At 47.0% G+C, this 12,893-nt stretch overlaps 1 protein-coding gene across 1 annotated transcript in view; it reads right to left on the bottom strand.

Moving 5' to 3' along the window:
• LOC103177232 (rho guanine nucleotide exchange factor 17) overlaps positions 1 to 12,893 on the bottom strand; it is a 207,862-nt gene that overhangs the window by 193,136 nt on the left and 1,833 nt on the right. Inside the window, 2 exon segments of the mRNA XM_042334431.1 lie at positions 10,527 to 10,873; positions 10,876 to 12,891. Of these exon segments, the coding sequence (XP_042190365.1) occupies positions 10,527 to 10,873; positions 10,876 to 12,891 (2,363 nt within the window).

Genomic DNA, 12,893 nt, shown 5'->3' with positions numbered 1-12,893 from the left:
ACAAAGACCTCAAGTGTGGCAGCTCTGAAATGAGGATAACGTTTCAGAGACAAACACTTGACTTCAATTGTCCTTTGCTTCATTTCCAACTTGTCCAGACTGTGCCGGAGTTTGTCAACTGGAGTGAATCAGGATAGAGAAACAGCACCCACTTTCTCAAGTTAGGATGCTGCACGTATATTTAGTGATTGATAATGCAGTGACTTTGCATTATCAGTGCAGTGATAATGCAAAATTAAAGGAATTGGGGCTACATAGTGGCTGGCTAGGCTGAAGGGCTCTGGTAACTATTGTCTTGCTGATAGATTTTGGCTGCGGTCTTAACGTTTGGTAGCTATTGCTCTTGCTGAAGGTCTTTGGTGGCTGTGATGTTCACTTAATGGACTTCAGTGGCGATGTTACTAAGGTTATTGGGCTTTGGTAGCCAAGGGCAGCTAGTCCCCAATCTCTGGAACAAAGCACAAGTGATGGGAACCTGTGGAAGCACGACTGGGAGACAGTACGTGGAAAGTGTTTTCATTCCTGTGCGCATTGATGAAGCAATGACCTAACCAGCAAAGTGGATTAAATTGCAAGGAACCAAGCCATTCCTGTCAAGACAAGTCGGTTGTTTTTATGCAGACGCACGGCACAAGAGTTAAGATGTGTGCCCGGTACAAAATCCCTCATCTTCATACTTTGTCTGAGTAATGATATTTGTCACACAACGTGCATTAATCTGCAAATATTATTACTTTCTGTCAAAAGGCAATTTTCTGGCAAGTCTGGTATGTCATGATCTCACACTTCACCGATACATCACACAGAAATAACTCAGGATCAAGACACTGTTCTTTTTTGTTTTAGCACAGCAATAATAAATAGGGTAACCATAAAAACCATAATAAATAGGGTAACCATAAAAAGGGATTGGAGTCTCGTCTCTCTGACAGCTCTCTGGTCAGTCCTTGTTGAGTCTGAGCAGTCTCTACCCAGATACACGTGGAAACATATGCAGAGGGCTTATTAATGAGATCTGCAATCTCATTAATAAATGTCAGCCTGGCTCAGTTGGCAGTACTCTTGCCTTTGAATCAGAAGGTTGTGGCTCAAGCACCTCTTCTGGACTTTAAACCCATATTGTCTAAGTTGACACTCCAAAGCCATGCTGGGAATGTGTTGCATTGTCGGAGGTGCCGCCCTTCAGATAAAATGTTAAACCAAGGACTCATCCACCTGTTCAAGTGGATGGTAAAGATCCCAAGGCACTATTCGAAAAGGCACTATTCACCCAGTGTCCTGGCCAACAATCCCCCAAATAAAATTGGTCACTCACTCCATGGCTGTTTTGGGTACATTGTTGTGTGCATCTGGCTGCCACGTTTTGCCCACAAAATACACATCCATTACCAGTCTACTTTACTCTGTAAAGTACAACAAATACATTTATACTCTGTATATTCTGTGAAGCGCTTTGAGCTCTCTCAATGATGTGATAAGGCACTGTATCAAATGCAAAGATTATTATTATAATTATAGTCTAGATTGACACTAAAATGCAGTACTGGAGGACTCCTGCATTATTGGAGGTGACATCTTTCACATGAGATGTCATGACCAACTCCAGGAAGGAACTGAAATTAGAATTCTGAGCTCCAATTGGTGATAGAGCACCAGGTTGGGTTTGAGAGGGCAAATGCAATCTTCCTACACTATAATGTCTTAGTCTCAAACCAGTTCTAAATCTGGGTAGCTCCACAGTACAAAACTGTTCCTAATTTGGCAACGATCCAGAACGTGACATTATCTGATTCCACCTCCAATCCATGTAGAGAATCACTGGCTCTCTCCAGATGTCTTGACTTGAATGAAGCCCTCATGATCTAATGATAATATTAATAATACTTAATAATCTTTGCATTTGTTATAGTACCTTTCATGTTGGGAGGACGTCTCAAAGAACGTGAGCAGTACAGTATCTGTCTTTGTAGATAAATATAAATGTATAATAATACTTACATTTGATGATGGTGAAGATCTTAAAGGTCTACCTAAACAGGCAGACGGCACCAGAATTTAATGTCTCATCTGAAGGATGACACCTCTAACGGTACAACTCACCCACTGCCCAGTGTCCCTTCTGTATTTCTTTTTTTCCTCTGGTGCTACTCATCTGCTTCCACACATCTCATTTTCTGTTTCACTTACTCCCCTCTCTCTGTTATTCATTCTTTGACCTCCTCCCTCACCCCCACTCCCCGCAACTCCTCCCCTGCAACCCAACAATTGCACCAGCTCTCAACAAGGTGGTCAAGTTTGTTAGAGAACAGATTGATCTCAGAACCTGGAACAGATTCTCTGGTGTTGGACAAAGAATTCTCATCATCATTCTTAGGTTCAACACAGAGTCTTTCACGACCTGAGGACATCTCAAAGAGCTTCACAGGAAATACTATAGAGTGTAGTCACTGTGTATTTTGCAGGTGAATGGGAATAATATATGTCATGGGTATGGGGGTCCCTTTTATAGTACTCTATCAGCCAAGGCAAATAGTTTCATCTCAAACATACGTCATACACACTCACTGGTATCACCGCCCCAGAAATCCAAGCATAGCTATGTAATAATCCTTGCATTTGATATCACTTTGGGAGGATATCTCAAAATGTTTTACACCCTGACTGGGTACACGAGCAAAGTGGGGTGGGGGGGGTAACTTGAAGCAGGTTGAGCGGGGAAAGATGACCAAAACACAGCCAAAAAGCCATCTTGAAGTGGGATGGAGGGGGCAATTCAGAGAGAGGTCAACAATCGCGGATTCACAATGTTGAGTGTAAAAACAGACACCGACCAACCCATCACCGAGTCCAACAAATACATTTATACTTCTTATAACATTCAGAATTATCAAGGTGGTAAAGCTCCCTGTATATAATTAGAAAGCTTCTCAGCAGATTGTAAAAGAATATGACTTGGCACATCTACTGCTCCGAGCATATAGAAGTGGTTTCTCCCATTCTATTCAATGCATGCACGGAAAACACACCATCAAGACCTCTTACGGGAAAATAGGATGATAAAATGCTAGAAAAATGTTCGATAAGTTGACTGCCAGCTCCTTCTCTTGCTAAAGCATGACAGACTGCTTATGGATGTAATTAATTTAGTTTGCAAAAAGTAAGGGCCGAGTATTGAAACGCTTCCTAGAAGTACTGGTGTTTTATGGAGTGCTCTTAAAGACAGCCCATTGTGTGGGCTGGTTGCCAAGAGGGGCCTCTCAACTATAAACCACGGGCACTTGGAAAGTGGAGTCTTAACCCTTTACAGACTCTGGTAATTCTCTTGTACCGGAATCAGAAACCGAACAGACAGAGAAAAAAAAATTAAAAATTCCTTCCATTTGATTATATTGCCTTTCGTGTCAAGAGGACTTATCAGATTGCTTCACGAGAATTTGCTGTAACGCGTCGTGACTGTTTATTTTGTAGGCGAATGAACACGGCAGCCAATCTGCACACAGCAATTCCCCGCGAACAGCCATGAAGTGAATGACCTGGGTGAACTTATCAATGGGGCTGTAACTCATGTGAGTGGGCTCACTAGTTGGCTGTTAGCACATGGTGGTGGTGGTGCAGTTGTACACATTTTGCCACATGAACCGTTGGCATCTGTGGTCATAACTCGAAACAGCGGGCATCCACACAAGTCCAAGCAAACTCTGAAAGTAAAAGCGGGAGCTTCCATCCACGTTAGTGGTGGAAATCCATTCACTGAACCCTCCCCCACCCCCCTCACCAACTTTCCCTGGTGATAAAAATACATGCTAAATTTGCTTTCCAAAGTAAATATTAAATTGAAGGATGGTCCCTTACACAAAGCAATAGCATCACCTCCTTGTAGTGCATACAACTGAAGCAATGGCCACAACTGAAGCCAAACAATGCACAGATTATGAACACAGCCCAGCGCTGCAATTATACATATAGATGAACATCAGGAGGTCATGTGAATGTCCTTCTGCAATTATGGGAGAAGATTTTATATTATATATATATATTAAAACACACTCTTCATAAAATACAGCAGACAGACTTATAAAACCATTTTTGGGAACCCTACAGAAACTGTTAAAAAGCATACGTCTTATAAAGATGCTTTCTCTAACCCTAAAGCGTAGGAGATCCTGAAATTAGTTAGGAACTGTAATAATGGCAAGTTTGCCTTCTGTTCCAACGTGGTGTCCTGTTGTTCAGTGGTTAGAGCACTCGCCTCGCAAGCGAGAGGACCTGGGTTTGATCCCCGGCAGGGCAAAACGTTGGGCAAGTTTCCTTACTCCACATGCCTCGGTTCACCTAGCAGTAAGTCGGAGCCTGGTTGTTAGTTGATTGGCGGATTGCTTTTCCAGGGGTAATGATCCCTTAACAAAATAATAATTTGGTCACTGAATCCATGACTGTTTGTGGGACACTGCTGTGGGCAATTGGCTGCTGCGTTTTGTCCACAAAGTATACAGGCACTCCACTTTACAATATATTATGTGAAGCACTTTGCCTCCTTCAAGATCCATCTCAAGACCTTCCCCTTCGAACGTGCCTTCGGTCACCTCCTACCCCTATCCTCCCCTCCCTCTTGATCCTAACCACCAGCTTGGATGCGGATCCCTGACTGTTCAGCGCCTTGGGACATTCTCCTGACGTGAAAGGCGCTATACAAATGTGATTTGTTGCTGTTGTTGTCTCAACGACATGATAAGGCGCTATATCAAATGCAAAGATTATTATTACGTATCTGTGAAGAGTGTACATGGAGTGAATGCCAGATGCTGATGTGCCCATGTGGGGACTTGAGCTCAAAGTCTATGCTGACACTCAGTCCAGTGCAGAATCCAGTAGAACTATCGCTGCATTGTCAGGCATGCTGTTTCCTTCAGATAATAATAATCCTTTGATACGGCATCTTATCATGTCATTGAGATGCCTCAAAGCCCTTCAAAGGAGTTTACTGTGAAATGAATGCGCATTTGTAAGCCAACATGGCAGCCGATTTGCACACAGCAACATCCCACAAATATTGCTGTAAGGTATTAAAATGAGCTCCCACCTACCTGTGCTTGGAGGGTCTCCTTGGAGCTGAACTAGCTCTAAGGTGACATGCCTGGCAATGGAAGGCAGAATCGAGCCAGCCCTCTGTGGCTATCTCGGTAGTCCGGTTCCTGAGCCAGGCGGGTCCGCAGGACTCCAGCGCACTGCTAATGACAGCACAGCCCAGCCTGGCACATCGGCAGGACTTCGAAGGACAGGCCAGTCACTCGGGGCAAGGAATCATCCCACGCAGCTCCTGCTAACGCTGCAAGCCAAAGCTCTAACAGGTAGGGTGGTCCGAACTGGACGAACAGCACTACAGCTTGCTAGGCACCAGCTATAATGGAGTGCTGTCTAACCGCACGCCCACTTATCTACTCTGGGAACTGGATAGTGAACACTGGGCTGAAATTCTGGCCTAGTGACTCAGGCAACTATAATGGGGAAGTCTCATTCGTGGCCAATTCTGCCAAAGGCACTACTGGTATCGCCGACCAGAATTACAACGCTCAGAATTGGGAATCATAGCGAGTTTCATCATCTTAACTCAGGATACCGAGGACAAACATAGCACTAAGATGTTAGAGATTTTTGTTTCAGATTTCCAGCATCTGCAGTATTTTGTGCTTTGTTTAGCACTACTAGTGCTGAGATCAGCTAACTCGTCATAGCCAAGAGATCGAACCTATGACCTTCCCAGTCTATATCCATAGATGTTCACTGGTAAATTCATTAAGCTGTCAGGGAACCTGCCTAATTGCATTAGTGCATTGATAACTTTTCCTGCCAATTCACTAGATTAACTTGGACAACACAGCAAATAAATATGAAATGGCAGCATTTGTTTCATCACATTTATTGGAAAGTTGCAAGTTCAAGGGTAACCTACAGTCACCAATTAGAACAATGCCATGGTTTGGATGATCTGGGAATAAGTTACTTCTAACTGGGGCTTCCTCACCTAAGTAGTGCCCCTTCAAGTGTGAGTTGAAGACTGGTGGAGATGGGGCAAACCAGAGTGATTGAGACAGGGAGTTCCAGAGTTTTGGAGCATAGCGGTGGAAAACACGACCACCAATTGTGGAGCAGAGGGAAGGAGAGACATGCAGTAGACACGTGCCAGGTGACTTAAGATGTTGAGTAGAGGAGTGGAGTGTGAACAGATTGGAGAGGTAGGGAGGTGCCAGGACGTGAAGAGGTATAAAAGTGAGGATCTTGAAATCGACAGGGAGTCACTGGAGCCTGGCAAGAATTGGGGTGACGGAGTGAGAAGGCTGGTACAGGTGAGGACACGGGCGGCAATCACAACACTAAACTTTACAATAAAATCCTATGAAGCTCTTTGAGCTATCCTCCCAACATGAACAGCGCTAGATCAAGGCAAGGACGATAATTCTTCAATCCCAGGTTGTTGGTTACTCGATGCTGGGTCAGATGAAGTCTTGGCTTGCAATTGCCATCAGTGTCCAGAGAGGGGAAATATCCCCAAGGTTCCCACTCCTCTTTACTGACCAGCGATTCAAACACTTCCTCCATGTACTGAGGAGCAGATCAGACCTTCCTCTATTATATACCTAGAACCTTCCCTCTCCCAACCCTAACTATTGTGTATTGAATAACCGCTGAGGCTTTGCCAAGTCTCACATATAAAGAATGGTCATTTGGGTGAGGTAATTGAACCTTCAATAGAAGTGCCTGAAAGGGTGGTGGAAGCCGATTCGATAACAACTTTTAAGAGAGAAGTAGATAGATATATGGGGAGTATGAGTTTGCAGGGCTATGAGGAGAGGGATTGAATTGGATAGCTCTTTTCAAATAATTGTTTACCTAGCAGTAAGTAAGAACCTGGTTGTTAGTAGATTGGCAGATTGTTTTCCGGGCGTATTAATCCCTCCAAAAAAAAATGGTCACTCAATCCACGACTGTTTGTGGGACACTGCTGTGCACAATTGGCTGCCGTGTTTCGCCCATAAACTATACAGTCAATTCACTTTATAATATATTCTGTGAAGTGCTTTGAGACGTCTCAACGGCATGATATAAAATAAGGAATATTATTATTAAGTGCTTTTATAAATCTATGCAATGGATTAACAGCAGTGAGAAAAGATTGCTAAAAAAAATAGAAGTCTCTAACGATTAACCTGGTGCAAAGGAAATTGTGCGGTTATTGGGAGGTTCCCGTAACCCAGCGCTCCGTGAGGTGTGTTCTATATTTATTGGGGTTTGTAGTGCACGCTTTCCTTGTGGTTACCATGGAAACTGGCTGGGTTGGCAAATCACTTCCCAGAACCTTCAGAAATGTCTTTTTTTTAAAAAAAGATGCAAGGCAAAATCATAATAATCCCTGCATTTGATATAGAGCCTGAGCACGTCGTTGAGACGTCTCAAAGCGCTTCGTGCAGTATACTGTAAAATGAATTGGTACTTAGCGCTTTAGTTATCCTTAAATTAGCGCTTACAATGCTTTAAACTCTCCAGGACGCGCTATATGTGTGAAGGGCGCTATATAATTTTTTTTAAAAAAACCCTGAAAAACAAAAGCAACTCGACGGAGGTTAAAGGCGCTATTGGAATTTGGTTGCACACACAGCAACACCACCACCTTGCATTTATGTAGCGCCTCCGCGCAGGATAGCATCTTCGACCGCGGTTCAGCACATTATGTACGAGAAAACGAGGAGCACAAATCCTTCAGCACCGTCAGGTCCGCGACTCCAAGAGTCGACCCTGTCCAAACTCCCTCTGAAGCAGATTTAAAACTCAATGTTCTCGAATGAAGAACACAAGAATTTATCGTCTTTCTTTGGAGGAGAGGGGGGGAGGGGAAGGGACAATAAAAGTGGGCTCTCCTTCGCAACTAAATTAAAATGAAGAACCTTCTCTTTAACAAAGCACGAAAGAGACAACAAGAACAACGAGCAGTTATAGAGCGCACATCAGTTAGGGCAATGTCGCAGTATACTTTACAATGGCAGGACACCGAGCAAAGCAGAGGAGGGGGGAAGGGGGAGGTGACCAAAGGCACAGCCGGAGAGAAAGGTTTTAAAGACCCCCATCCAGCAGTCACATCGCAGCACTGTCAATGGTACCACTTGCAGACACTGGTAACCGATTAAAATGCAACTGGTTCATTCACACATTTTGTAAACAGAAGTGGGGCAGCTGTCTCCTGCTATTTCCTGTTTATATTGGATTAATAATCATATATATAATATATATACACACACACACACACATTAGGTACCAATGTTTTGTTTCCTTCCCGACCCGGGTAATTCTCCAGCCTCTTGTTCCTAAAGCTCAGGATTCCCAAGGGTTTTCTTGCTCCGCTGAATGCATTTATTTTATCCTCTGCTTTTACGCAAATCTACCAACATGAGATTCTATAACAACAATCACGGTAACAATCCTTGCATTGGAATATAGCGCTTTTCACTCTGGGAAGGAAGCCTCAAGTGCTTCATAGGTTCACTATGAAGTGCAATGGTTGTGCACTTTTTGTAGGCAAATGCGACAGCTAATCTTTGTGCACAGCAATGTCCCACAACCAGCCATGAAGTGAGCAACCGATTTCATTTGGGGGATTGTTGGCCAGGACACAGGGAGAACTATTCTCGTTTTTGAATAGTTCTATGGGATCTTTAACGTCCCCCCATGCAGGCAGACAGGACTTTGGTTTTAACGTCTCATCTGAAGGACGGCACCTCCAACAATGCTCACACCCTCAGCACCATGAGGAAAGGTGGGGGAAAAAGAAATGGAAACTAGACAATGGAACAAAATAATTAGGGAATTGCCCCACTGAATGCAGCAGGGTTTAATTTCACATCCAGATATCTAAGAACTACGTACAAACAATTTTTTTTTGCTGTCCGGGTGTCTGACACATGTATACTTGGATGCTACTGGTAGCGTATTGATTAGAGCACTCGCCTTGCAAGCAAGAGGACCCGGGTTCGATTCCTGGGTGGAGCGAAATCTTAGGCAAGTGTCCTTGCTCCCTGCCTCTGTTTGACTAGCAGTAAGTAGGAACCCGGTTGTTAGTCGACTGTCAGGGCTAATAATCCCTGCCAAAAAAAAAACATTTAAAAAAATAAGAATTTGGTCACTCAATGCTTGTGGGACACTGCTGTGAGCAATTGGCTGCCGCATTTCGCGCACAAAATACACAATCAATTCACTTTACAGTATATTCTGTGAAGCGCTTTGAGACGTCTCAATGACGTGATGAGGCGCTATATCAATTGCAAGGATTATTATGATATGAAATCTGCCGAGAGTATTCAAACTGAACAGAGTTCCACAACATGTGCAAACACAGGATGCCAAGAAAAGTCAGCCTCTTAGACTGAGTTTCAATGGAAAATCCACATTTCCCAACTATGCAGTTCTAACCCCAGGACACACTGCAGCCTCACTTCATTCTTTACACAGCACCTGCACCATGTAATTCACATCTTAACTAAACCTCACGATCTCCACCCACCCCAGGTCACTCTCACCCCCAACCCCACGGCGTCCCTCTCATCCCCCCTTCATCCCTGAATCGGGTCCATCTCACCCCCAACGTGTCGCTCTCAAATCCCAGTAAATCAATGCTTCCTGTGACGCTGATTCTCCAGGAATCAATGACTGAACAAGTCAAGTTCAGACAGAAGTCACAGGCTGGCAGCAAGTGCCGTGTTTGGGGCTGATTTAAGAAGCCGGTGTTTCACACACCACACAGGCAAATTAGCGATTCAAAAGATCTTGTTAATACAGTGTACAGTCTGGGACACGACATGTGCAAGCCACCCCCAGGCTGGTAGAAGGTGAACTAGATGGACCTTGGTTTTCTTTCGCCTTGCAATTCCTATGTTAACATTTTACTGACTTGACTCAACCGAGGTATTACATTCACATTCACTCTCACTCACACACACAGCCCTGACAAACCAGGCTTGGAATTTTAAACATCAACACAGTTTTTTTTATGTATATATATATATAATATAATAAAACTGTTCTCTATTTGTGCCAATAACATTTTGATACCCCTTTTAACTGCGCCGCATTTCCTTGTATAGCAAATGGATTTTAGTGCGTAGCCCGACAAGCCAAAATGTTTGCTGGATTCAAAACATCCTATTAAAACCGAGCTTCTACAGTACATTAAGGGGTCACGCTTTGGCTGGGGAAAAAAGTTCACTGTCCTCCTCTACTGCACAAAAAACAGCAGACAATTCCATTTCAAGTGCAAGGATCGGACTCGAAATAAAAGTAGCACTTAAACGATCTAATGTTCTGCCTAATAATAAGACTCAGACGATCGGATATTTTAACTTTGCGCAGATGCGTCAAAATTAAGCACACAAGGAAAAGCGAGTGAACAGAGCTCAACTCAACAGCTCTAAACAAACCAATAAAGAAAAAAATCTGAAGCAAAGCTCACCACAAGACACTTGGGAATGAGATTCACTTACCACTTGAGGCTTCGCTTTGTTGACGCTTGGACCCAGTTCCTCGTGTGGCTTGGACAGAGAAGGGACACGAGGTTCAGTACCAGTGGGCGACACAGGCAAATCCATGGTGGGCAGAACAGACGACTCCCCTTTCAGGATGTACTGCTTGGTCACGTCTTCCAAGGACGGCGTCTGGGCCAGCGGGCACTGCTTCCGAGAGTGCCTGGAGGGCTCGGGCGCTGTTATGTGAACCGGCTGGCTGCAACGCAGGTGGGTCTCGGGAGCGACGACTTTGGATGCGACAGGGATGAAGCTGGTAGGCTCGCTGGTGTGCCTGATGTGTTTGGGTGACAGCCTTGTTTTGGCAGGTGGAGACTGGTCCACCTCACCGGCACTTCATACTTCCTACCCTCCTGCTGCGTGACCCGGTTGTTGCGCTTCTTGGAGCTGCGCCTCATGGACCTGGGAGAGAGGACCTCGGTCAGCTTGGGGTCCAGGCTGAAGGTCTGTAGGTTAGCCTTGTCCTGCTCCTCGATGACCTGCAGGGGCAGGGTGCGTTCCGACTTTGAGCGCGGCTTCCGAGAGGGTTTGGAGAACTCCTCGAGCTCGCCCGCCTCGTCCCTCTGCTCCGAGAGGATGGGTTCGCTGCTGGAGGCGGGGATAGGCTGCTCCATCTCGTTGATGGGCTCCCCGGGACCCTTGAACTCTGGGGTGTTCAGCTCCCCTCTGCGGCTCGGGTCGCTCAGCGATTTCTTCTTCAGCAGCTTGCCATTGCCTTTGTCGTCAATCACTTTGTCCATGGTCCCCGGTTCCCTGACTATGCTCTGGATCACAGTGTTGTAGTCCCTGAGAGCGTCACTGCAGACCGACAGGTCGCTGGCTGCGCTCCCCGTACACTCGGACAAGGCGGTGGCCGAACCCTCCAGCATCCCGCCCCCCTTGACGGAGTTCAGCGAGCCCAGCAGGTTGCTGTCCACGGAGAAACTCTCGGCCTCTTCGGAGGTGGAGCAGCGACGTTGAGGCATTGGGTCGCTCAGAGAACGCTGAGTTTCGCCACTCAGCTCCCCGTTGCTGCCATTGCTGGAGTCCGAGCCATTGCTCCCACTGGGAGGAAATTTCCTCCTGCGTCGGACAGAACTGGGAGTCAGAGGTGGCTCCAGAGTGACCGGGACAGCAGTTTTAGTGTACGGCAAGTCCCCGCCTATCGCAACGCTCTCGTAGCCAGTCCTCACCGCCGCCAGAGTGCCAGGGGCCAGAGCTTTGCCAGCTCGCAGTTCTCTCTGATCCTCCTTGTTAACGCTCTCTGCCGGCTTCTGCACGAGCGTCTGATCGGGAATCTCCTTGTACAAGGTGCTGCTGGATCCCGTCTCGGGCTCGGTCACGATGCCCTCGTCCGTCATGCTGGACTCTGGACCCGACAAGTCGTCGGCTGACTTTCCTCCGGACAGATTGTCCTCCGACTCCCCCTTCCTCACCTTCTCATCTTCGTCCGCCGCCTCTTTGGACGGAACCTCGGCAACGAGGTCTTTAGGCAACTCCTCCACGTCCTCCGTGCTCCCCCTACGCTCCCCGCCTTGGGGGTCAGCAGAGCCTTTCTGTGACCACATCCTGTTGATCTTCGCGAACAGTAGCCCGGCTTCCTCGATGTTCCTCACCTTCATGTCCACGGTCAGCTCCTCCCCTCGCCCTCTCCCGCCCGGCGAGGCCGAGTCACAGTTCCCCAGGCTGGCGAGGGCCAGCTCCGAGCTGCTGGGTTTGATGGCAGTGCGCGACACCGCCCGCCGCCCCCAGGGCTTGTCGGGACACGTGAAGGACCGAGCTCGCCGCAGGGTGGCCGTGAGCTCCTTGAGAGTCGGGCGTCCGGCCGCTGCCTGGTTTAGAGCGAACAGCGACCCCCTGCCTTTCCCCACCGCCCCCAACCCTCGCTGCCGTTCCTTAGCTTGGCAGCCATCGGCAGCAGCCCCTGTGTGATTAACCCCATCACGATCGCACTCCTCTCTCTCCTTCCTCAAACGCAGCCCCGAAAAGTCCGACTTAAGGAAACTGAGCAGCGTCAGTGTCTCCATGGCTATGTCGGGGTTGGACATCGACTTCCTGTACTTAGATTTCTCGGGTCGACACTGGTGCTGGGGGCTGGTGTTCCCCGATGACCCTTCGGTCCTTACCTTGACGATACCGAAGGGCAGCCTGGGCCGAGTGCGGACTGACGGCTGCAGGTGTTTGGCCGTCTCGTCGCCGCGACCGAAGCTCGGAGACCGGTGCATGTTCAAGCTCCCCTGGCAGCTCCTGCTTAATCCGGGGCAGCCAGAGCCGAAGTGATCTTCCTCCTTCAGCGTCTCGGTGCTGGAATACCTGCTGCTGCTCCGGGAGCTGTTGGGGCTCTGGAGA

The sequence above is a fragment of the Callorhinchus milii genome, unplaced genomic scaffold (genome assembly GCF_018977255.1).
Source record: "Callorhinchus milii isolate IMCB2004 unplaced genomic scaffold, IMCB_Cmil_1.0 Scaffold4, whole genome shotgun sequence".
In the NCBI taxonomy this organism is placed as follows: Eukaryota; Metazoa; Chordata; class Chondrichthyes; order Chimaeriformes; family Callorhinchidae; genus Callorhinchus; species Callorhinchus milii.
The sequence above is the reverse complement of the archived record's forward strand: the minus strand, read 5'-3'. Positions and strand labels throughout refer to the sequence as shown.